The sequence below is a fragment of the Nerophis ophidion genome, linkage group LG29, assembly GCF_033978795.1.
Source record: "Nerophis ophidion isolate RoL-2023_Sa linkage group LG29, RoL_Noph_v1.0, whole genome shotgun sequence".
NCBI classification, from domain to species: Eukaryota; Metazoa; Chordata; class Actinopteri; order Syngnathiformes; family Syngnathidae; genus Nerophis; species Nerophis ophidion.
In genome coordinates this window covers 7,540,447-7,568,058 of record NC_084639.1, presented here as the reverse complement: position 1 = coordinate 7,568,058, position 27,612 = coordinate 7,540,447, and the positions used below count along the sequence as shown (strand labels likewise).

General features: G+C 37.8%; 1 protein-coding gene across 4 annotated transcripts in view; it reads left to right on the top strand.

Moving 5' to 3' along the window:
• The window catches only part of diaph2 (diaphanous-related formin 2), a 1,158,885-nt gene that overhangs the window by 356,724 nt on the left and 774,549 nt on the right, over window positions 1-27,612 (top strand). For all 4 annotated transcript variants that reach the window (XM_061891998.1, XM_061891999.1, XM_061891997.1 and 1 more), the window contains 3 exons: window positions 6,088-6,196; window positions 15,017-15,127; window positions 18,007-18,119. In XM_061891998.1, coding sequence (XP_061747982.1) covers window positions 6,088-6,196; window positions 15,017-15,127; window positions 18,007-18,119 — 333 coding nt within the window. The remainder of the gene's footprint in view (window positions 1-6,087; window positions 6,197-15,016; window positions 15,128-18,006; window positions 18,120-27,612) is intronic.

Sequence of the window (27,612 nt, the reverse complement as noted above, 5' to 3'; positions counted from 1 at the left end):
CATGCATCAACACACATTTTATTTATTTTTGCTGTTATCCAATCATGTGACTTCTTCCCGGAAGTGAAAATCAGTGGTGGTCAGCCAAGTCAAGATGGCTGTGCATCGCGAGGACTTTGAGTGCAAAAAAAAAAAAAAAAGGCTTAAACGTTCCTCCAAAAAGTGGATACGAGCAAACAAATCCAACAATGCATTGGAAAAGATTCCTTTCTTTTATCAAAAAAAAAAGATTTGTCGAGTGATATCAAGTCGCTGGCGTTCCCAGAAATATGGAACCATTGTGCTCCTGACATCATTCTACAGGACAAAACAGTTGGAAACTTTGAAAAAGTCTAGAAATTATTTGTGTGTGGCTGGGTCAAGGACATTGGTATCAAGACTGTCCCGGATCAATATGTATCGTTTTTGCCCAAGTAAAGTTGCATTTGAAGATTTAGATTGGCATGTTTGTTGCTGTTGTAAGCACTGTTTACGAGCAGCGTGTTTTTCCCCGTCCTTATCAAAATATAACTGTAGATGTCAACATTGTGTATGTGCTGAAATAGTAATGTATAATTGTTGTCTTTATCAAAATATAACTAATTTATGATTGTTCAATCAATCAATCAATGTTTATTTATATAGCCCCAAATCACAAATGTCTCAAAGGACTGCACAAATCATTACGACTACAACATCCTCGGAAGAACCCACAAAAGGGCAAGGAAAACTCACACCCAGTGGGCAGGGAGAATTCACATTCAGTGGGACGCCAGTGACAATGCTGACTATGAGAAACCTTGGAGAGGACCTCAGATGTGGGCAACCCCCCCCCTCTAGGGGACCGAAAGCAATGGATGTCGAGCGGGTCTAACATGATACTGTGAAAGTTCAATCCATAGTGGCTCCAAGACAGCAGTGAGAGTCCCGTCCACAGGAAACCATCTCAAGCGGATCAGCAGCGTAGAGATGTCCCCAACCGATACAGGCGAGCGGTCCATCCTGGGTCCCGACGAGCGGTCCATCCTGGGTCTCGACTCTGGACAGTCAGTACTTCATCCATGGTCATCGGACCGGACCCCCTCCACAAGGGAGGGGGGGACATAGGAGAAAGAAAATATCAAAATATAACTATAGATGTCAACATTGTGTATGTGCTGAAATATTAATTCATGATTGTTGTCTTTGGTAAAAACTTAACTATTTTACGTTTTGCTCACATTTTATTTATTTTATTTAGACTTGCCGAGTTGGTGTTTCACGGAACGCTCGTAACGAACATGTGTTTGAGAAATACAAACAATAATGGGGAATAATGAATGTTATAAACTAAATCAAACACACTTTTAACCCAAGTGATCACTCTTAACTCGCGTGTACTTTCACTTGTCCTCCCATTTTTTGATTACCTCTCGAGGAACTCTGAAAAAAAATGTTTATGCTTTTTGCAAATTGAATGATTTATACAGGAGAAAACAACACAAACAGAGGGTATTTTTTTTCTTCCAGAAAGGCTAAATGGCGCCTCGTACCCATTGAGAACAAAGCCAGCTTGACCACCACTAGTGTTGAACGGTATACCGGTATTAGTATAGAACCGCGATACTAATGACTCATATTCGGTACTATACCACCTCTAAAAAGTAGCGGTCCCCGCCCCCGTCCCCGTCGTTGTCACGTCGTGTCATGGCTGGTTTACGAGCAGAGGAGCATGTTCGGCAGCACACAGTCACAGAGTACTTACAAGCAGACACAGTGTGGAGACAGAAAAGGGAGAACGGACGCATTTTGGCTTAAAAAACTAACGATAAAGGGGAAGTTTTCTGAAACACCCTCAGTAAGAGGTGCTTTAAGGCATGGCTAGCTAGCTAGCGGCTAAAGGCAAGTCCCAGTCTGCAGTGTTTTAGCTATTTCTAAATCACTAACCCTTGTCTCAATAGCAACAAATAATGTAAGTTTCATATAAGTGTCATTCCTGCAGGACGTGGAAAAGCTAAACATGCTTCACTACACACCGTAGTGCGCGAGGATTTTTTAACTGTGCCTAACTGGGCGCCCCGCGCACCTGATCACGATTGCGGCGTCGCTCCTGGTGCGCCTCGCCACTCGCTCGCCGTCCACGCCTCCTCACCGCCATCTTGGGCCGGGCTCCGGTGTGCCCTGCCTCGCTGTCGGACTGCCGGCCCCGCCTCTCCAGATATATATATATATATATATATATATATATATATATATATATATATATATATATATATATATATATATATATATATATATATATATATATATATATATATATATATATATATATATATATATATATATATATATATATATATATATACGGCGTGGCGCAGTGGGAGAGTGGCCGTGCGCAACCCGAGGGTCCCTGGTTCAATTCCCACCTAGTACCAACCTCCTCACGTCCGTTGTGTCCTGAGCAAGACACTTCACCCTTGCTCCTGATGGGTGCTGGTTAGCGCCTTGCATGGCAGCTCCCTCCATCAGTGTGTGAATGTGTGTGTGAATGGGTAAATGTGGAAGTAGTGTCAAAGCGCTTTGAGTACCTTGAAGGTAGAAAAGCGCTATACAAGTACAACCCATTTATCATTTATCATTTATATATATATATTTTTTTAAATGTATGTATATATATATATATATGGATGAACTGAAAATAAATATATATGTATAACATAAATACTTGAATTGCTGCAATTCAAGTATTTATTATATATTATATTGTATATATATATATATATATATATATATATATATATATATATACATATATATGTATATATATATATAAATCAATTTTAAAAAATATATGGATGAACTGAAAAAATTATGTATATGTATAAAATAAATACCTGAATTACTGAAATTCAAGTATTTCATATATATATATATATATATATATATATATATATATATATATATATATATATATATATATATATATATATATATAAAGAAATACTAGAATTTCAGTGAATTCTAGTTTTAAGTATACTCCTCCCCCCTTAGCCCCGCCCCCAATCTCCCCAATTCAGAGGTCTCAATGTTGGCACGTATGCACTAACCACCACACATATTTAATGGGCGGGATGTGACGTGGGTAAAATCCACGTTGGGGGGGCTCATGTTCCACAAGCACTTTAGCAGACAGCATCAAGAGGGAAGGCGACAACTTTAAGCAGATCCCTCCGTTCCCGCTTTGACTCGCCGTTTGAAGCGCTTTTAAAGCCACTCGGAATGTGCTAACCTCCATTTGTGTCTTTGTCACTTCTACTCAGCGCCGGCGGTCAGGAGCGTGTGATGTCCCTCGCTCAGAACACAGTCGGCGGGGTTTCTAAATGATAGGGGGAACGTGATCGCTCCATTTATTTCCATTAGAGCGTTTTGTGTTTCCAGCTGAAAATGAGCCACCTCTACAAGCTGCAAGTTCTCTAACTTGCTTAAATTCTTATTAGAGGCCTACTGAAACCCACTACTACCGACCACGCAGTCTGATAGTTTATATATCAATGATGAAATATTAACATTGCAACACATGCCAATACGGCCTTTTTAGTTTACTAACTTGCAATTTAAAATTTTGCGAGGAAGTATCATGCTAAAATGTCGCGGTATGATGACTCGTGCGCGTGACCTCACGCATTGTAGAGGACATTTTGTTGCCAGCTATAAGTCAACTCTTTTCATCGCATAATTCCACAGTGTTGCTGAATCTTTTGCAGTTTGTTCAATTAATAATGGAGACGTCAAAGAAGAAAGCTGTAGGCGGGAAGCGGTGTATTGCGGCCGCCTTTAGCAACACAAACACAGCCGTTGTTTCCTTGTTTACATTCCCGAAAGATGACGGTGAAGCTTTGGAAGTGTTGGAGCAACTATGGATTGAACTTTCACAGTATCATGTTAGACCCGCTCAACATCCATTGCTTTCGGTCCCCTAGAGGGCGGGGGTTGCCCACATTTGAGGTCCTCTCCAAGGTTTCTCATAGTCATCATTGTCACCGGCATGCCACTGGGTGTGAATTCTCCCTGCCCACTGGGTGTGAGTTTTCCTTGCCCTTATGTGGGTTCTTCCGAGGATGTCGTAGTCGTAATGGTTTGTACCGTCCTTTGAGACATTTGTGATTTAGTGCTGTATAAATAAACATTGATTGATTGATTGATTGATTGATTGAAGCTTTAATATGGAACAGAGCGGTCAAGCGAACATGGTTCCTGACCACATGTCAACCATCAGGTTTTGGTGAGAAAATGGTGGTAATAAGTCAGCTCTTACCGTAGACATGAGCGGAGAGCTTGCGTCGTTCCTCCTGCACCTGTCAAAGAGGCAGCTGCGACTCTCTTGCCTCCTCCTACCGGCCGCCCCCGACCGTCGGATGCTTCCACCGTGGAGGAGGGGGAAAAAAAAAAAAAATTCAGACCGGCCCGACCGGCTGCCTTCGCCTCATAGAGAAAGTGGCTTCCCTCGGAGACACTGGCTGTCATTTCACCCGTGGCCACACACCTCTGACTTTCAGGTTGTACAGGTACGACCATATAATCTCACTAAAACACCATCCATCCATCCATCATTTTCCGCTTATCCGAGGTCGGGTCGCGGGGGCAGCAGCCTAAGCAGGGAAGCCCAAACTTCTCTCTCCCCAGCCATTTCGTCCAGCTCTTCCCGGGGGATCCCGAGGCGTTCCTAGGCCAGCCGGGAGACATAATCTTCCCAACGTGTCCTGGGTCTTCCCTGTGGCCTCCTACCGGTTGGACGTGCCCTAAACACCTCCCTAGGGAGGCGTTCGGGTGGCATCCTGACCAGATGCCCGAACCACCTCATCTGGTTCCTTCTCGATGTGGAGGAGCAGCGACTTTATTTTGAGTTCCTCCCGGATGGCAGAGCTTCTCACCCTATCTCTAAGGGAGAGACCCGCCACACGGCGGAGGAAACTCATTTCGGTTACTTGTACCCGTGATCTTATCCTTTCGGTCATGACCCAAAGCTCATGGCCATAGGTGAAGATGGGAACGTAGATCGACCGGTAAATTGAGAGTTTTGCCTTCCGGCTCAGCTCCTTCTTCACCACAACGGATCGATACAACGTCCGCATTACTGAAGACGCCGCACCGATCCGCCTGTTGATCTCACGATCCATTCTTCCCCCACTCGTGAACAAGACTCCTAGGTACTTGAACTCCTCCACTTAGGGCAGGGTCTCCTCCCCAACCCAGAGATGGCCCTCCACCCTTTTCTGGGCGACAACCATGGACTCGGACTTGGGGGTGCTGATTCTCATTCCGGTCGCTTCACACTCGGCTGCGAACACTCAAACACTAGTAACACAATAAGCAGATAAGGGATTTTCCAGAATTATCCTAGTAAATGTGTCTAATAACATCTGAATCGCTCTGCCGTCTTGTTTTTTTGTTGTTGTTTTTTTTTCTAGTCCTTCACTCTCACTTTCCTCATCCACAAATCTTTCATCCTCGCTCAAATTAATGGGGAAATCTTCGCTTTCTCGGTCCGAATCGCTCTCGCTGCTGGTGGCCATGATTGTAAACAATGTTCAGATGTGAGGAGCTCCACAACCCGTGACGTCACACGCACATCGTCTGCTACTTCCGGTACAGGCAAGGCTTCTTTATTAGCGACCAAAAGTTGCAAACTTTATCGTGGATGTTCTCTACTAAATCCTTTCAGCAAAAATATGGCAATATCGCAAAATGATCAAGTATGACACATAGAATGGACCTGCTATCCCCGTTTGAATAAGGAAATCACATTTCAGTAGGCCTTTAAGTATATTTTGCACATTTGTCTGCTGGTGCCCCTCGATTAGTTCTGCAACTTTTCCACGATCGCGCGGACAGCTGAACGCGAACACACCCGTTTATTCCCCTAGCGTTGCCCGTCTTAGTGCGATGAGGGCGAAATGAGATGCCGGCGAGTTTGGAACAAGGGGGCGGGAGAACAGGTGCTGGCCGGAAAAAAGTCATCCGAAAATAAGACGGATGGTGTTTGAGCGGAAAACTGGGAGTAAATGTCCTGTCAGGGAAGGTGATAAAAGTGTGTGTTGACAGCGCTCCCTGTGGTCTCTTCTCTCGCAGCCTGGATAAGATTCTGGCTGCCATGACGATTGCTGCGGAGCGGAATAATAAAGAGAGATTTGCTCCAATTGTGGAAGGACTGGAGAACCACGATGCCCAACAGCTCCAGGTTAGGATTCTCGTGCTGACACACACTGCTTTCAACACAAACTGCTGCACTAGACAGTTTCACTTTTTTTTCTTTTTTTGGGTGGGGGGGGACCGTGCAGAAAGTATATTTTACGCCAGAACAATCATAGCTTAAAGCCAGCCCTTCATCTTTGCCAGGCCCCACAGATGCAATCACACCTGCACCATCGTGTTGGCACTTTGGGCGTTCGGGAGGGGGGCACTGTCACGACCTGTTTGTTTATTTGGGGGACAATGCGCAGCTGCACAATGCTAATTTCCATCTGTATTTCTTTTATGGTGCATCTAACATACATATATATATATATATATACATATATACACATATGTGTGTGTATATATATACATATATACACATATGTGTATATATATATATACATATATATATGTGTGTATATATATATGTATATATATATATATATATATATATATATGTATGTATATATGTATATACACATATGTGTATATATAAATATATATACATATATATATATATATGTGTGTGTATATATATATATATATATATATATATATATATATACATATACATATATGTGTATATATATATATATATATATATATATATGTAAGTGTAGGAAAAAATCACAAGACTACTTCATATGTGTATATATATGTATATATATACACATGTATGTGTGTATATATATATATATATATATATATATATATATATATATATATATATATATATATATATATATATATATATATATATATATATATATATATAATGATTGAGGGAACCCCTCATGAAACAGTTGTGTACAGATGAAGTAGTCTTGTGATTTTTTTCCCACACACACATATATATATATATATATATATATATATATATATATATATATATATAAAACAATTTGGAATACAAGTACAATACATAGAGGGTATGTAAACTTCTTGAATGCTCGAAAAAATTAACATTTTTGTCTACAATAAAAAAAAAAAAAAAATATTTTGTAGGTATACTAGTATTTGAAAAAAATCACAAGACCAATTCATATCTACAGAACTGTTTCATGAGGGGTTCCCTCAATCCTCAGGAGAAATTTTTTTTAAAAATCCCCTGATGATTGAGGGAATCCCTCTTGAAACAGTTCTGTAGAGATGATTGCGCTCTACCACGGTATCGAGCACTATTCTCTGGATAATCTAATCAAGACATCCACACATATATATATATATATATATATATATATATATATATATATATATATATATATATATATATATATATATATATATATATATATACGTACATGTATACACCTTTGTCATATTTTTGGTAAGTGATGCATGCTAACGTTTGCAGGCTAGTGTTTTAAACATTTATTTTTCCAAATTTTATTTTTAATGTGCATCAAACATCCACAATGAAATGACAAAGGATTAAAAATACACAACAATATGAAACTTACATAATGATAAACCATTTAGAATACAAGTACAATACATAGAGGGTATGTGAACTTCTTGAATGCTTGCTAGCTAATTTGAATCTTTTTGAAAAAATTAAAAAAACTATTTATGGAACATCATTAGTATTTTTTCCTGATTAAGATACATTTTAGAATTTTGATGACATGTTTTAAATAGGTTAAAATCCAATCTGAACTTTGTTAGAATATATAACAAATTGTACCAAGCTATATTTCTAACAAAGACAAATCCTTATTTCTTATAGATTTACCAGAACAAACATTTTAAAATAAATTCAAAAGACTTTGAAATAAGATTTAAATTTGATTTACAGATTTTCTAGATTTGCCAGAATAATTTTTTTGAATTGTAATCATAATAAGTTTGAATAAATATTTCACAAATATTCTTCGTCGAAAAAACTTTAGCTAAAATGAAGAATTAAATTAAAATATATTTATTATTCTTTACAATAAAAACAAATATTTGAACATTGATTTAAATTGTCAGGAAAGAAGTGGAAGGAATTTAAAAGGTATATGTGTTTAAAAATCCTAAAATCATTTTTAAGGTTTTATTTTTTCTCTAAAATTGGTCTTCTGAAAGTTATAAGAAGCAAAGTAAAAAAAAATTATGAATTTATCTAAACAAGTGAAGACCGTCTTTAAAATATTTTCTTGAATTTTCAAATTCTATTAGAGTTTTGTCTCTTTTAGCATTAAAATTGTCGAGCAAAGCCAGACCAGCTTGCTAGTAAATAAAAATAAAAAATTGAGGCAGCTCACTGATAAGTGCTGCTATTTGAGCTATTTTTAGAACAGGCCAGCGGGCGACTCATCTGGTCCTTACGGGCTACCTGGTGCCCCCGATCTACTTTTAACATGTTTCTCTTTTAACATGTTCAATCTACACTTCTGTTAAAAGACAATAATCACTTGTTCTTCTGTTGTTTGGATGCTTTACATTAGTTTTGGATGAAACCACATATTTGGACCGGTATTTTTCAGAGGCGGTATAGTACCGAATTTGATTCATTAGTATTGCAGTACTATACTAATACCAGTCTACCGTACAACCCTAGTACAAACTGTAAATCCCATTCTGAGTCAGTATTCAGGGGGTCAGGTAGTGGGTTAGGCTTCTTCTCACACACTTTAATGAAGTGTAATAAAAAAAAAAAAGTCAAAGACACCCATGTCGATGGTTACTTTTTTTATTCTACAGCTCCAAATGACGTTGTTATTGATCCAAAGTGTATGTGCTCAGATCTATGACCAGCATAAGTGTAATTTTGCTGACATATTTTTATAGGGCGCCCAGGAAGATGTCACCATCTCATTTCAAGCCCTTCAAATGCTATTTTTTCACAGATGACATATTTTTAAGAGCAAGGAGGAAAACGACAGAGGTGTCACTCAGCCCCGTCTTCCTCTCGTCCTTCCTTCACGTCCTTTTGCCAGCCTCGCCGCTCCTCAGGGCTCACGACCAGATGCGATTGGCTAGTAATATTGAATATGGCGCCCAGAGCTCCGTTGTGAGGCTTTAATTAAAAAAAAAAAAAAAATTAAAAACGCAGACTTTACGCGGCGGCCTTTTTTCCGGCGAAAAATCTGCTCCTGTTTTTTTTTTCTTCCCACTTTTTTTTATTTTTTATAACACTTCTCTCTTTTCCCGGAGCTGCTGTCACGTTCTCAGAGGACCTTGGTTTGAAAGGGCAACAAAAGAGCACACTGATTTTTTATTTATTTATTTTTTTTCAAACGAGCGCACTCCGGCTGAAGGAAATAAGATAAACCGTGATCCACTCAATATGTGTTTTTGTAAACCCAAAAGTAGGTAATTACTTACTGAATAGCGGGGGGGATTGTGCATCAAGTATGGAGTTGTTGCTGGAAAACTGCTGAGGCGGCTGGTGGTACAGAGGCCAGATATTCTTTTGTTGTCGGCCGCTAAATAAATAAAGCTGTGGTCTTTGTGAGGCACGGGGTTCGAACGGGTGCTTAAAAACCTTGAAAATGCTTGGATTTTCATGTTGTGTTTCCAAGGATGGAAAAATGCTTGAATTTTGGGTGAAGTGCTTGTAAATGCTTAAAAATATTTCTCGGCAGTCTGACTCAAAAGGCTAGTTATAAAATTTAAAAAAAGAAAAAAGTTTCCTGAGCCTCTTAAGGCCTATTGGCCACATGCGTGGACAGCACCTTTTAGCTCTTATTTCCAAAATTGTGTACACTACTAAATTGGGGTAATATGGCCATTTATGTGGACACTTATACTGCCAGTTGGTGGTGCTTAATAGCTTTCAAAATGCTTGGCTTTTCATGTTGTGTTTTCAAGGACGGAATAATGCTTGAATTTTTGGTGACGTGCTTTTAAATGCTTAAAAATATTTCTCGGCAGTCTGACTAAATAGGCTAATTATAAAATTAAAAAAATAAAATAATAGTGTCCTTAGACTCTAAAGGCCTAGTGGCCACATGCGTGGACGACACTTTTTAGCCCTTATTTCCAAAATTGTGTACACAACTGAATTTTGGTCTTATGGCCATTTATGTGGACACTTATACTGCCATCTGGTGGTGCTTAAAAGCTTTCAAAATGATTGGATTTTCATGTGGTGTTTTCAAGGATGGAAAAATGCTTGAACTTTGGGTGAAGTGCTTGTAAATGCTTAAAAATGTTCATCATATTTCTCAGCAGTCTGACTCAATAGGCTAATTATAAAATGAAAAAAAAAAATAATAGTGTCCTTAGCCTCTAAAGGCCTAGTGGCCACATGCGTGGACGACACCTTTTAGCTCTTATTTCCAAAATTGTGTACACAACTGAATTGGGGTCTTATGGCAATTTATGTGGACACTTATACTGCCATCTGGTGGTGCTTAAAAGCTTTCAAAATGATTAGATTTTCATGTGGTGTTTTGAAGGTTTGAAAAATGCTTCAATTTCGGGTGAAGTACTTGTAATTCCTTGGAAATTTTCATCATATTTCTCATCAGTCTGACTCAATAGGTTAACTATAAAATGGAAAAAAAAATGTTTCCTGAGCCTCTAAAGGCCCAGTGGCCACATGTGTGGACAACACCTTTTAGCCCTTATTTCTAAAATTGTGTACACTACTGAATTGGGGTCTTATGGCCACTTATGTGGACACTTTTACTGCCACCTGGTGGTGCTTAAAAGCTTTCAAAATGCTTGGATTTTCATGTTGTGTTTTCAAGGGTGGAAAAATACTTGATTTTTGGGTGAAGTGTTTGTAAATGCTTAATAATGTTCATCATATTTCTCAGCAGTCTGACTCAATAGGTTAATTATAAAATGGAAAAAAAATGTTTCTTGAGCCTCTTAAGGCCTAGTGGCCACATCCGTGGACAGCACCTTTTAGCTCTTATTTCCAAAATTTAGTACACAACTGAATTGGGGTCTTGTGGCCACTTATGTAGACACTTATACTGCCATCTAGTGGTGATTAAATGGTTTCAAAATGCTTGGATTTTCATGTGGCGTTTTCAAGGTTAGAAAAATGCTTTAATTTTGGGTGAAGTACTTGTAGATCCTTGGAAATTTTCATCATATTTCTCAGCAGTCTGACTTAATAGGCTAATTATAAAATGAAAAAAAAAATGTTTCCTTAGCCGCTAAAGGCCCAGTGGCCACATGTGTGGACAGCACATTTTAGCTCGTATTTCCAAAATTGTGTACACAACTGAATTGGGGTCTTATGGCCACTTATGTGGACACTTATACTGCCAACTGGTGGTGCTTAAAAGCTTTCAAAATGCTTGGATTTTCATGTGGTGTTTTCAAGGTTAGAAAAATGCTTTAATTTTGGGTGAAGTGCTTTATAAATGCTTGGAAATGTTCATCACATTTCTTGGCAGTCTGACTCAATAGGCTGACTGCCTGGCGACTACAGGCTTAAATGGTGGTGCAGTGATTGACATGTGCGTGAGTCCAAACAAATCAGGTGCGTGAGTCCTGAACACATAACTGTGGCGTGAATAAGTCAAACACAACAGAGCAATGGCATGAGCACTATGGCATGGACCGCGTAATCAATCGGGTATCAAGGGTTTGTAGAGGGCGATGTTGCCAGGCTGATTGCCTGGCAACTACAGGCTTAAATGGTGGTGCAGTGATTGAAAGGTGCGAGAGTCCAAACAAACCAGGTGTGTGAGTCGTGAACACATAACTGTGGCGTAAAGAAGACAAAAACAACAGAGCAATGGCATCGGCACTATGGCATGGACCGCATAATCAATCTGTTATCAAGGGTGTGTAGAGGTTGATGTCGCCAGGCTGACTGCCTGGCAACTACAGGCTTAAATGGTGGTGCAGTGATTGAAAGGTGCGAGAGTCCATACAAACCAGGTGCGTGAGTCGTGAACACATAACTGTGGCGTAAAGAAGACAAAAACAACAGAGCAATGGCATCGGCACTATGGCATGGACCGCATAATCAATCTGGTATCAAGGGTGTGTAGAGGTTGATGTCGCCAGGCTGACTGCCTGGCAACTACAGGCTTAAATGGTGGTGCACTGATTGAAAGGTGTGTGAGTTCAAACAAATCAGGTGCGTGAGTCGTGAACACATAACTGTGGCCTGATGAAGTCAAAAACAACAGAGCAATGGCATGGGCAATATGGCATGGACCGCATAATCAATCGGGTATCAAGGGTGTGTAGAGGCTGATGTCGCCAGGCGGACTGCCTGGCAACTACATGCTTTAATAGTGGTGCAGTGATTGACAGATGCGTGAGTTCAAACAAATCAGGTGCGTGAGTCGTGAACACATAACTGTGGCCTGAATAAGTCAAAAAGAACAGAGCAATGGCATGAGCACTATGGCATGGACAGCATCATCAATCGGGTATCAAGGGTGCTGACTGCCTGGCAACTACATGCTTAAACAGTGGTGCAGAGATTGACAGGTGCGTGAGTCCAAACAGGTCAGGTGCGTGAGTTGTGAATACATAACAGGTGAAACTAATGAGTTGTCATGGTGACAAAACAAGAGTGCACAATGAGTCCAAAACCAAACAGAAGGTGACCACAAAACATGACAAATGAGAACTGCTGCTTCAATGTTAGGCTTAGGTTATAGCAGATTTCCGGTATTGTTCCTACTGACCTCAAACAACAAGGCTATGGATTGGTTCACACTGGTTTTCGCTTTTTGAAGGGCACTGGAAAAACTGGAAAATTGATCTTGAAAGTCCTTGAAAAGTGCCTTAATTCGGCCATGGAAAAGGTGTACGAACCCTGTAAGTAGATTAAAATTATTTACTTAAGACTGGATTTCATGTTGGAGAAGACTTCCAGTCCGTGGGAACATGGTGGATGTAGAGACTGCGGACATTCCCCCCCCCACCCCCCACTCCCCCAACATCTCAGACTCCCCATCCGTATGAGGGAGCGAAGAAACAGAATATTTCATGAGCTGCATGGCTTTGCTTCACTCGCCTGAACTCTGTGAAGGTTCTGCTTGAGTTTTTTTATTTTTTATTTATTTATTTTTTCCCAGGCGCAAGTTCTCCAATGTGTCACATTTCATTTTAAAGGCGGCATATGGTCAACAGCGCTACATCCATAACCCTTTATATATTCCCCCTGAAAGAAATTGATGTTTTTCTTTCGGCTCTTATATGATAACAACTAGGGGCATCAATAAAAACTTCGATTTTTGAACAGATCGCGATTCTTACCTGTAACTAGCACCGGTTCTAATATATATTGTACCAAAAAATATTTTGATATTTTTTGATACTTTCCGGTATTTTTTAAATAAAGGGAACCCCAAAAAATTGTCATGCCTGTGCATCAGTTCATCGATACATATTATTTCCAGGCTTTCGAGGGCCGAATTAAATGAAGTGGTGGGCCACATCTGGTGAGTTGGACACCTGTTTTATAGTCACTGTGTCTTTTCCGTTCCTCCTTCCATGTAAAGAAGTATAAGACTGATTGAATGAGGATGCAGAAACTGTTAGTTTCTGCTTGGTCGCTGACATTGAGCCGTAATGGACATTTTGGTCACGGGGCAGCAACGTTTTGTTGATGTTATTGACTTATGTGCTAATCAGACATATTTGGTCTTGGCATGACTGCCAGCTAATCGATGCTAACATGCTATTTAGGCTAGCTATATGTACATTTGTAGCTTTATTTGCATCCAGCCTTTTCCTCCACCCACATTTAATGCCAAACAAACACTTACCAATCGACAGATTTAAGTTGCTCCAGTGTCAAAAGATGTGAAAGTCCCTCGTTTCGTCTGCTACGACAGACATGGCACAGAGATGTATGGAAACCCTGCGACACTCAATCGTTGGTTAGAAGGTGATCGCCGAATAGCTTCAGTTTCTTCTTCAATTTTGTTTTCGTAATCTGTTGAACCGCTTAAACCGCTGAAATCCGAGTCGGAATCCGGGCTAATGTCGTTAAAGCTTGCTGTGCTATCCGCCATGTTGTTTGTATTGGCATCACTAGATGACGTCACAGGGAAATGGACGGTGGATTTACAGATAGCGAAAATCAGCCACTTTAAAGCCTTTTTTCAGGATATTCCATGATGGGTAAAATTTGAAAAAAAATTCTGAAAATAAAATAAGCCACTGGGAACTGATTTTTTTTGGTTTTAACCCTTATGAATTTGTGATAATGTTCCCCTTTAAGCATGCCACCTTTGTTCTCTCGTTCTCGCTTCGTAGTTTGTGTTTCATAACAGTGACGACTTTCGTACTCTGATTCTGATATCCTTACTTGCTATCTTCCACGCTATGCCTTGGGTGTTTTCTAGCTCCCATGCTAGCTCTTTGTTTTGCCTTTTGTGCCTAGTGCAAGTTTTCTGTTCATCGTCTGTTCCTTAGTTTAAATAAATCATTATTTCTTACCTTTACGCTGTGTTCGAGCCCGATCTGCATCCTCGGAAGAACGCCTCCGCATCACCATGCCAGCCAAACGTCACATTATGTTTGTTTGGGCTTCTTTTTAACGGCACATCCAAGCCAAAAGTACAGGTCAAGGTTTCCTGCAGATGGGTGGTGGGTCCATGGGAATTCTTCAGCCGCCTATCGATTGGCTGTCCAAGGAAAACGGACTTAACCCCGCTCTTCTCCCTCACGGCTCATTATTATTATTATTTTATTGATGAGCCATTTCCTCCGAGCCACCCCGACACACGCAGACCCGTTCCTCTTTCCGATACATCCATTAATAACGCACATCCGGGCTGAATACTTTTCACCTTACCTCCATTCTTTCTTTGCTTTTTCTTTCCCTCCAGGCGTTGATGAGAATAGAACAGAAAGGCAACATGAGCAAACCACCCGTGTTAAGTATTGTGTTTTATGTTTGTCCCCCCAGGTTGCTTGCATGCAGCTGATCAACGCCCTGGTTACCTCCCCGGAAGACCTGGACTTCCGGATACATCTCCGAAACGAGTTCCTCAGATGCGGCCTCAAAAAGATCCTGCCTGTGAGTTGAAATTAGAGTCGTATCTATATTGCACTTTTCATGCACAGGAAGTGGCAAACAAAAAGTGCATGTGCAAAACAAAGATAATTAACAATAATAGTCAATCAATCAATCAATCAATCATTGTTTACTTATATAGCCCTAAATCACTAGTGTCTCAAAGGGCTGCACAAACCACCACGACATCCTCGGTAGGCCCACATAAGGGCAAGGAAAACTCACACCCAGTGGGACATCGGTGACAATAATGACCCAGTGGGACGTCGGTGACAATGATGACTATGAGAACCTTGGAGAGGAGGAAAGCAATGGATGTCGAGCGGGTCTAACATGATACTGTGAAAGTTCAATCTATAATGGATCCAACACAGTCGCGAGAGTCCAGTCCAAAGCGGATACAACACAGCAGCGAGAGTCCCGTTCACAGCGGAGCCAGCAGGAAACCATCCCAAGCGGAGGCGGATCAGCAGCGCAGAGATGTCCCCAGCCGATACACAGGCGAGCAGTACATGGCCACCGGATCGGACCGGACCCCCTCCACAAGGGAGAGTGGGACATAGGAGAAAAAGAAAAGAAACGGCAGATCAACTGGTCGAAAAAGGGAGTCTATTTAAAGGCTAGAGTATACAAATGAGAGAAGAAAACACACACACACACACACTGGTTATCATTCTGAATGAGGACCAAGTTTTTGATCAAACCTTGTGAGCACCACCCTTTCTACAGGTTGTGGAGGCATAAAAAAAAAATGCGGTAAAATGGCCACTGCCCAGCTAGCTCATACGCGTCTTTAAATCTCTGGATTAATGAAGTAATGTGGTTATCATTCTTCCTGGGGAAAAGAGTTAATATCGTTCATGGGGACCAAATTTAAATCATTTTGCATAATTCATGTCAGGCTTGTCCCTGACGGTGTGGCCATGTTTTAGTTTTTCCCGTCTTTGTTTCCGGTCAGCGCTCTTATTTTGTCTGTTTCCTGTTTTTCTCCCCGAGCGCTGTTTCTCATCCATTTTCAATCAATCAATCAATCAATGTTTATTTATATAGCCCCAAATCACAAATGTCTCAAAGGACTGCACAAACCATTACGACTACGACATCCTCGGAAGAACCCACAAAAGGGCAAGGAAAACTCACACCCAGTGGGACGCCAGTGACAATGCTGACTATGAGAAACCTTGGAGAGGACCTCAGATGTGGGCAACCCCCCCCCCTCTAGGGGACCGAAAGCAATGGATGTCGAGCGGGTCTAACATGATACTGTGAAAGTTCAATCCATAGTGGCTCCAACACAGGAAACCATCCCAAGCGGAGGCGGATCAGCATCGTAGAGATGTCCCCAACCGATACACAGGCGAGCGGTCCATCCTGGGTCTCGACTCTGGACAGCCAGTACTTCATCCGTGGTCATCGGACCGGACCCCCTCCACAAGGGAGGGGGGGATATAGGAGAAAAAAGAAAATAAGGGGCAGATCAACTGGTCTAAAAAGGAGGTCTAGTTAGAGGCTAGAGTATACAGATGAGTTTTAAGGTGAGACTTAAATGCTTCTACTGAGGTAGCATCTCGAACTCTAGTGCTTATTCCCTTTTTGGGGTTGCGGGGGGCGCTGGCGCCTAACTTAGCTACAGTCGGGCAGAAGGCGGGGTACACCCTGGACAAGTCGCCACCTCATCGCAGGGCCAACACAGATAAAAATAAAAAAAATATATATATATATTTATATACATACATATATATATATATATATATATATATATATATATATATATATATATATATATATATATATATATATATAGTACTTTATTGATTCCTTCTGGAGAGTTCCCTAAGGAAAATTTAAATTTCAGTAGTAGTGTACTGAATTGAGATCGAATTTGAAAAGTAAATAATGGGGTTTTAAATGTAAATATAATAGATATATTACAATGGAAATTTAAAGATAAGACGCAACAATAACAATAAAAATATAACAGTAGAAATAGGAATATAACAAGAGAAACTAGGCAGTAGTGACCATGTTATTAAAATCTATTTCACTATTTTTTTTTTGTTGCAGTTTATTCTAGTATTGTTATTGTTTTGCATCCCCTGTTATCCGAGAGGAGTTGGACTGTCTGATGACTTGTGGGACAAAGAAATTTTTATTTTTATTTTTTTTAATCATCTGATTACTCGATTGTCGTTAAGAAAATCGCTGACGAATCGACGATCAAAATAATCGTTCGTTGCAGTCTTAGTACGTGTAGTTACGAACGTTACGAACTTTAAGCAAAATGCTTTCTACAGAGGGTGGATGGGTTTTAGGGTCGACAGAGACGGTCTTGCAACCACACCCGTGTCACAATTTTATAAGAAAACTTTAAAAAGTTGGCAACATTATAATAATAATCGGAATTTTACTTGTCAAAATGATGACCAAAGTCATGATTTTACTCAATATAATTCACTTTTTTTTTTACAAAAACAACACAAAAATTGGCAATATTGTGATAAAAGTCTGAATTTTATATGACAAATGCGGGCATTTTGCATTAAAAAGTAATAATTTTACATACAAAAAAATATAATTTTACGAGAAAATATTGCAATCTCACAGAAACAGAAAGAATATGAGAAATCGTTCCCAATTTTATAAGAAAAAAGTCGACACATTGTGAGGAAAAGAATGTTAATGAATTTATTTTAATTATTTTTTTTAAAATAGTTTTTAATCTTTATTACTGACCTCAAGTTATTCCAGTATGTCTTTATTTATATATTTTATTGTATTATTGTATTATTTTAATTACTTTTAACACTCTTTTTAGTATGGGGGTCCACGTGGACATGGCCTAAATCTTCCTTTTTTTATTTTTTTTGTCCAACTTGCTTTAGGAGCTGAAAGAGACAGAGGAGTTGGACATCCAGCTGAAGGTGTTCAATGAGAACAAGGAGGAGGACTTCATCGAACTGACCCATCGCTTGGACGACATCCGAGCTGAGATGGAATATCCTTTTGTTTTTAACTCCCCCACCCCAAACACACACACACACACACACACACACACACACACACACACACACACACACACACACACACACAAACACACACACACACACACACACACATGTTCTTGTATGTCTGACCTTCTGGAGACCTCCGAAAAATGCCTACCTGTTTAGGACCACCCTTTTTGCATATATAAAGATTTGCATTTACAACATTAATAATATATGCATACTATGCAAATAAAAAACAAGCTTGTTGTGAAAAAAATTGTCGGAATTTCCCAAGAAAAAGGCCACAATTTCACAATAAAAACATATAATTTTGGCGGTATTATAATAAAAGTCGTGACTTTACTCAATAACAGTCGGAATTTTACAGGAAAAGCTTAAAATGTTGGCAATTTTTTGAAAAGGGTCACAATTTTACGTGACAAAAGTCACATTTTTATAAGAAAACTAACATTTTGGCAACATTGTAATAATAATCTGAATTTTACTCGGCGAAATCATGACCAAAGTCATAATTTTACAAAAAAAAAAAATCACATTTTTTTACAAGAACAGCAAAAAAATTGGCAATATCGTGACGCAAGTTCGAAATTTATACAACAAATGTCGCCATTTTGCATTGAAAAGTCGTAATTTTACATAAAAAAAGTCATAATTTTTACATAAAAAGATGATAATTTTACGAGGACATATGCAATATTCCAGAAACAGAAAGAATATGAGAAATTCTTCCCAATTTTATAAGAACAAAGTCGACACATTGTTAGAAAAAGACTGCTTTCATTTGATTCAATTAGTATTATTTTTTTATTGTTTTTTTCATCTTCATTATTTACTTCAAGTTATTACATTATGTCTCTATATACATCTTTTATTTTGTTAATTAATTTTGGGCAAAGGGAGAGCATTAAAGATGTGTATTTACAACATTAATATATAAATACTATGCAAATATAAAACAAGCTTGTTGTGAAAAAATTGTTGGAATTTCACAAGAAAAAGGCCACAATTTTACAAGAACAACTTATAATTTTGGCAGTATTATAATAAAAGTCGTGATTTTACTCAACACAATTCAAAGTCTCACAAGAAAACGGAACATTTGTGCTATATTATGATAAAAGTCGGAATTTTACTCAATAACAGTCGGAATTTTACAGGAAAAGCTTAAAATGTTGGCAATTTTATGAAAAGGGTCACAATTTTACTTGACAAAAGTCACATTTTTATAAGAAAACTAACATTTTGGCAACATTGTCATAATAATCTGAATTTTACTTGGCAAAATTATGACCAAAGTCATAATTTTACTAAAAAAAAAAAACACTTTTTTACAAGAACAGCAAAAAAATTGGCAATATCGTGATGCAAGTCCGAAATTTATACAACAAATGTCGCCATTTTGCATTGAAAAGTCGTAATTTTACATAAAAAAAGTCATAATTTTTACATAAAAAGATGATAATTCTACGAGAACATATGCAATATTCCAGAAACAGAAAGAATATGAGAAATTGTTCCCAATTTTATAAGAACAAAGTCGACACATTGTGAGAAAGACTGCTTTCATTTAATTCAATTATTATTATTATTATTTTTTTTTTTATCTTCATTATTTACTTCAAGTTATTACATTATGTCTCTATATACATATGTTATTGTTTTAATTAATTTTGGGCAAAGGGAGAGCATTAAATATTTGTATTTACAACATTAATAATATATAAATACTATGCAAATATTAAACAAGCTTGTTGTAAATAATGAGTTGGAAATTTACAAGAAGAAGGTCACAATTTCACAAGAAAAACTAATAATTTTGGCAGTATTATAATAAAAGTCGTGATTTAATTCAACGCAAGTCAAAATTTTACAAGAAAATCTGAACTTTTGTGCAATATTATGATATCATGAATTTTACTCAAAAACAGTCGAAATTTTACAGGAAAAGCTTAAAATGTTGCAAATTTTATGAAAAAGGTTGTAATTTTACTCGACAAAAGTCCCAATTTTATAAGAAAACTTTAAAATGTTGGCAACATTATAATAATAATCGGAATTTTAATTGTCAAAATTATGACCAAAGTCATGATTTCACTCAATAAAATTCACTTTTTTTTACAAAAAAAACACGAAAAATGGCAATACTGTGATAAAAGTCTGAATTGTATGTGACAAATGTCGCCATTTTGCATTAAAAAGTAATAATTTTACATACAAAAAAATATAATTTTACGAGAAAATATTGCAATTTCACAGAAACAGAAAGAATATGAGAAATCGTTCCCAATTTTATAAGAAAAAAGTCGACACATTGTGAGAAAAAGACTGCCTTTAGTCAATTAATTTATTTTAAATATTTTTTTTTAATTAGTTTTTAATCTTCATTATTGACCTCAAATTATTCCAGTATGTCTTTCTTTACATATTTTATTGTATTATAAGGGAGTGCATATGTTGGCCAGAGGGGACGCATTTCAGATTTTAACACACTTGTTATTTCATATGTTAACCTTTAAAACCGACACACAGTCAATTCTAAAAATCCTCCTTTTTTGGGACCACCGTAATTTAGACATATTTCACCACCAGGGGTGCAAATGAGATATTCTCTATTACAGGGGTTTCAAACTCAAATACAGAGTGGGCCAAAATTTAAAACTGAACAAAGCCGCGGGCCAAGGTTGAACAAATGAACCTTTTAATAGGGACCCAAACAAGTTTTGCATTGAATATTGAACAAGCAATGCTTATATAACTTTATAGTGACATGCAAAATCTAATTTTAAATAATAATAATAATCAAAAAATATCAGTGGCATATCAAATAAAATTTAAATAAAAATTGAATGCCTCTTTTCTATTTGCATCCCTCTGAGGTAAATATCAAAATAAACTTTTTCCACAGGCTAATAATACATTTGCAAATAAAATAACAATAATGAATGAATCAAACATTCAAGCCTTGAAGTAGCAAGAGAAAGTGCATGAGTAAAACGTTAATTGTTGCTTGGGGGGGGAGTATATTGTAGCGTCCCGGAAGAGTTAGTGCTGCAAGGGGTTCTGAGTATTTTTTCTGTTGTGTTTACGTTGTGTTACGGTGTGGATGTTCTGCCGAAATGTGTTTGTTATTCTTGTTTGGTGTGGGTTCACAGTGTGGCGCATATTTGTAAGATTGTTAAAGTTGTTTATACGGCCACCCTCAGTGTGACCTGTATGGCTGTTGAAGAAGTATGCATTGCATTCACTTCGTGTGCGTGTGTGTGTAAAAGCCACATATATTATGTGACTGGGTCGGCACGCTATTTCTATGTAGAAAAAGAGGACGAAACGGCAGGTTGTAGAGGACGCTAAAGGCAGTGCCTTTAAGGCACGCCCCCAATATTGTCGTGCGGGTGGAAATGGGGAGAAATTCGAGAGATTGTTACCCTGGGAGATTTTCAGGAGGGGTCTATTAGATGCAATGTTTTTTTTCGTATTGGGACCATGATTTATGTCCTACCTTTTTCACCGGTCCTCATATGGACGGTACTTTTCCTTGATGGTGTCTCAAGAAGGGTAGAGATACAAAACCACACACACACACACACATGCTCTCCCTCCATGTGAATATATGGATGAGCATGGGTGCTGATGTAGCAGCAAGCGATGAGTCAACGTGATGACTTTGATTGACTGAAGCTCCCTGGCGATTTGCTTCATTAGAGAGGGATTTGAGAGTCTGGCACACATTATTAAGCTCCCCTCTCCGGCCAGGAAGCCTTGGTAAATACCCTCATCTTCTTCTTCACCTTCCACCTCTTCCGTCTTTGTTTGGCTGACTTTCCTCCTCCTCCTCCGACGCCTCCTCTTCCTGTTTGACTTTTACGAGTCTTGTTAACAGCGAGTTACTTGGCGGGTGCAAAGTGCAAATAGTGCACAAACACGCTCACCAACAGGCTCGCCGTCATGAAGTTGGAAACTTTTCATTGCAGTATTCAGACAGTAAAATGGAGTTGTATCGGGTTTGTTGGAAGATACATTTATAAAAGTAAAAATGCAAATTATTTGAAGATACATGTCTTTGAATAAGGAACAAATGGTACAACATTCAAGTTGGGTCTGTAATATCTCAATATGATTTTTGTTTTTGTTTTATTTCAGTATTTTTCTTCTGTTTATAGAAGCACATTCAGTGTCTGATGATAATTGCTTTGGATTTTTTTTTATTAATTTGAACTTTTTTCATTATTTTAATCTATCATTATTAATATTTTTGTTAACTAGTTTTGTATTTCATTATTTTTAGTTTTTATTCACAGTAGTGCATTGTTTTTTATTTATAATTTGTTTTATAATTTTGATCATTTTTTTGAAAATTTTCTGTTATTATTTAAATCTTTTTTTTCATGAAAACACTTATTTAATCAATATAAATATTGTTATTTAATTGTTATTTGCTTAGTTTAAATGTTTTTTTTTCTTAGAAGAACTTACTCTTATTATATTGATTTTCTTCTCTGAATATATATTTATTTTAATAGTTATTTTTTATGTGTATAAGCACAGTAATATATTGTTTCATTATTATAATTTATTTTGTATCATTTATTTGAACATTTTCTGTTATAATTTAAATCTTTTTTCATGAAAACACTTATGTAATCAATATATATATATATTGTCATATAGTTTTTATTTGATTAGTTTAAATGTTTCTTCTTAAAAGAACTTACTATTTTTATAATGCTTTTCTTCTCTGAATATATCTTTATTTTGATTTAAAAAAATATTTGTATAAGCACAGTAATACATTCTTTCGTATAATTTTTATCATTTATTTTAACATATTCTGTTATAATTTAAAACTTTATTTTTCATGAAAACACTTATGTAATCAATATAAATATTGTTAATTATTTTTTTATTTGCTTATTTTATTTTTTTCTTACTATTATTATAATGATTTTCTTCTCTGTATATATCTTTATTTTAAGACTTATTTTTTATGTGTATAAGCACAGTAATATATTGTTTCATTATTATAATTTATTTTGTATCATTTATTCGAACATTTTCTGTTATAATTTAAATCTTGTTTTTCATGAAAACACTTATCTAATCAATATAAATATTGTTATTTAGTTTTTGTTTGCTAAGTTTAAATTGTTTCGTCTTAGAAGAACTTATTATTATTATATTGATTTTCTTCTCTGAATATATCTTTATTTTAATATTTTTTATTTGTATAAGCACAGTAATACATAGTTTGTATTTATTGTTTTTTAAATATTTTTTATCTTTTATTTGAACATTTTCTGTTATAATTTAATTATTTTTTTCATAAAACTCTTATGTAATCAATACACATATTGTCATTTAGTTTTTATTTGCTTAGTTTAAATGTTTCTTCTTAGAAAAAATTACTGTTTTATAATGCTTTTCTTCTCTGAATATATCTCTATTTTAATAGTTATTTTTTAATTGTGTAAGCACAGTAATACATTGTTTTATTTTTTTATTTTTATATTTTTTTATCATTGTTAAAAAAATGTTCTGTTATAATTTAAATCTTTTTTTTTTCATGGAAACACTTATCTAATTAATATAAATTTGTTTTCTTAAAATAACTTAATATTATAATGATTTTCTTCTCTGAATATAGCTTTATTTTAATAGTAATTTTTTTCAATTTGTATTAGCACTTGTATACTAATGAGCTATATTTAACATATTTAGTTTCTTTTTTTGTTTTTGACATTACATGTCATACATTTTTGCACGTATTTGTGAAGTTTAGTATTTATTGCAATAGGCAGGAAATGTAAAACAATAATAATAACAACATTATATTAAAGGCCTACTGAAATGAGATTTTCTTATTTAAACGGGAATAGCAGGTCCATTCTATGTGTCATACTTGATCATTTTGCGATATTGCCACATTTTTGCTGAAAGGATTTAGTAGAGAACATCGACGATAAAGTTCGCAACTTTTGGTCGCTAATAAAAAAGCCTTGCCTGTACCGGAAGTAGCAGACGATGTGCGCGTGACGTCACGGGTTGTGGAGCTCCTCACATCTGAACATTGTTTAAAATCATGGCCACATGCAGCGAGAGCGATTCGAACCAAGAAAGCGACGATTTCCCCATTAATTTGAGCGAGGATGAAAGATTCGTGGATGAGGAAAGTAAGAGTGAAGGATTAGACAAAAAAAAAAGACGAGGGCAGTGGAAGCGATTCAGATGTTATTAGACTCATTTACTAGGATAATTCTGGAAAATCCCTTATTTGCTTATTGTGTTACTAGTGTTTTAGTGAGATTATATGGTCGTACCTGAAAGTCGGAGGGGTGTGGTCACGGGTGTGGTGACCGCCAGTGTCTCCGAGGGAAGCCACGTTTCTCGACGAAGCAAGGCAGCCGGGCTGAGATTTTTTTTTTTTTCCCCTCCTCCACGGTATAAGCATCCGACGGTCGGGGGCAGCCGGTGAGATGAGGCAATAGAGTCCGCAGCTGCAAGAAGAACGACGCAAACTCTCCGCTCATGTCTACGATAAGAGCCGACTTATTACTAGCATTTTCTCACCGAAACCTGCCGGTTGTGGTAGGGAACCATATTCGTTTGACCGCTCTGTTCCATAGTAAAGCTTCACCGTCAGCTTTCGGGAATGTAAACAAGGAAACACCGGCTGTGTTTGTGTTGCTAAAGGCGACCGCAATACACCGCTTCCCACCTACACCTTTCTTCTTTGACGTCTCCATTATTCATTGAAAACATTTCAAAAGATTCAGCAACACAGATGTCCAGAATACTGTGTAATTATGCGATTAAAGCAGAAATCTTATAGCTGGGATCGGTACTGGAACAAAATGTCTGCTACAATCCGTGACGTCATGCGCACGCGTCATCATGCCGCGACGTTTTCAACAGGATACTTCGCGCCAACTTTAAAATTGCAATTTAGTAAACTAACCCGTATTGGCATGTGTTGCAATGTTAATATTTCATCATTGATATATAAACTATCAGACTGCGTGGTCGGCAGTAGTGGGTTTCAGTAGGCCTTTAAAGGGGAACATTATCAGCAGACCTATGTAAGCGTCAATATATACCTTGATGTTGCAGAAAAAAGACCATATGTTTTTTTAACCGATTTCCGAACTCTTAAAGGGTGAATTTGGAGATTTAAACGCCTTTCAATTGTTCGCTGTCGGAGCAATGACCTTTCACCCGTGACGTCACGTCGTGAAGCGACCCGCCATTACACACACCAAGTCAAATGAGGTTTTTTATTTTCCGTTTTTTCGACTGTTTTCCGTACCTTGGAGACATCATGCCTCGTCGGTGTGTTGTCGGAGGGTGTAACAACACAAACAGGGACGGATTCAAGTTCACTTACGTGGAGTGTGCTAATTAATCAGACATATTGATGCTAACATGCTATTTAGGCTAGCTGTATGTACATATCGCATCATTATGCCTCATTTGTAGCTATATTTGCGTTCAGCCTTTCCCTACACCCACATTTAATGCCAAACAAACACATACCAATCGACAGATTCAAGTTGCACCAGTGGTCAAAAGATGCGAAAGTCCCTCGTTTGTTCTGTTCTGCCGTAGCATCGCTACTGACCATAGCGATGCTACAACAGAGATGTGTGGATGTCCTGCGACACTCAAAGCAGATGCATTTCCAACGATAAAGTCAACGAAATCACAAAGGTGAGTTTTGTTGATGTTATTGACTTATGTGCTAATCAGACATATTTGCGCACGGCATGACTGCAAGCTAATCATTGCTAACATGCTATTTAGGCTAGCTGTATGTACATATCGCATCCTTATGCCTCATTCGTAGCTATATTTGCATCTAGCCTCTCCCTCCACCCACATTTAATGCCAAACAAACACATACCAATCGACAGATTCAAGTTGCACCAGTGGTCAAAAGATGCGAAAGTCACTCGTTTGTTCTGTTCTGTCGTCGCATCGCTACTGACCATAGCGATGCTACAACAGCGATGTGTGGATATCCTGCGACACTCAAAGCAGATGCATTTCCAACGATAAAGTCAACAAAATCACAAAGGTGAAATTTGTTGATGTTATTGACTTATGTGCTAATCAGACATATTTGCGCACGGCATGACTGCAAGCTAATCATTGCTAACATGCTATTTAGGCTAGCTGTATGTACATATCGCATCCTTATGCCTCATTCGTAGCTATATTTGCATCCAGCCTCTCCCTCCACCCACATTTAATGCCAAACAAACACATACCAATCGACGGATTCAAGTTGCACCAGTGGTCAAAAGATGTGAAAGTCCCTCATTTGTTCTGTTCTGTCGTAGCATCGCTACCGACCATAGCGATGCTATGACAGAGATGTGTGGATATCCTGCGACACTCACAGCAGATGCATTTCCAACGATAAAGTCAACAAAATCACAAAAGTGAGTTTTGTTGATGTTATTGACTTATGTGCTAATGAGACATATTTGCGCACGGCATGACTGCAAGCTAATCGATGCTAACATGCTATTTAGGCTAGCTGTATGTACATATCGCATTATTATGCCTCATTCGTAGCTATATTTGCATTCAGTCTTTCCCTCCACCCACATTTAAAGCCAAACAAACACATACCAATCGACGGATTCAAGTCGCACCAGTGGTCAAAAGATGCGAAAGTCCCTCGTTTGTTCTGTTCTGTCGTAGCATCGCTACCGACCATAGCGATGCTACGACAGAGATGTGTGGATATCCTGCAACACTCAAAGCAGATGCTTTTCCAATGATAAAGTCAACGAAATCACAAAAGTGAGTTTTGTTGATGTTATTGACTTATGTGCTAATCAGACATATTTGCGCACGGCATGACTGCAAGCTAATCGTTGCTAACATGCTGTTTAGGCTAGCTGAATGTACATATCGCATCATTATGCCTCATTAGTAGCTATATTTGCATCCAGCCTTTCCCTCCACCCACATTTAATGCCAAACAAACACATACCAATCGACGGATTCAAGTTGCACCAGTGGTCAAAAGATGCAAAAATCCCTTGTTTGTTCTGTTCTGTTGTAGCATCGCTACAGACCATAGCGATGCTACGACAGAGATGTGTGGATATCCTGCGACACTCAAAGCAGATGCATTTCCAACGATAAAGTCAAGGAAATCACAAAAGTGAGTTTTGTTGATGTTATTGACTTATGTGCTAATCAGACATATTTGCGCACGGCATGACTGCAAGCTAATTGTTGCTAACATGCTATTTAGGCTAGCTGAATGTTCATATCGCATCATTATGCCTCATTAGTAGCTATATTTGCATCCAGCCTTTCCCTCCACCCACATTTAATGCCAAACAAACACATACCAATCGACAGATTCAAGTTGCACCAGTGGTCAAAAGATGCGAAATCCCCTCGTTTGTTCTCTTCTGTCGTAGCATCGCTACCGACCATAGCGATGCTACGACAGAGATGTGTGGATAT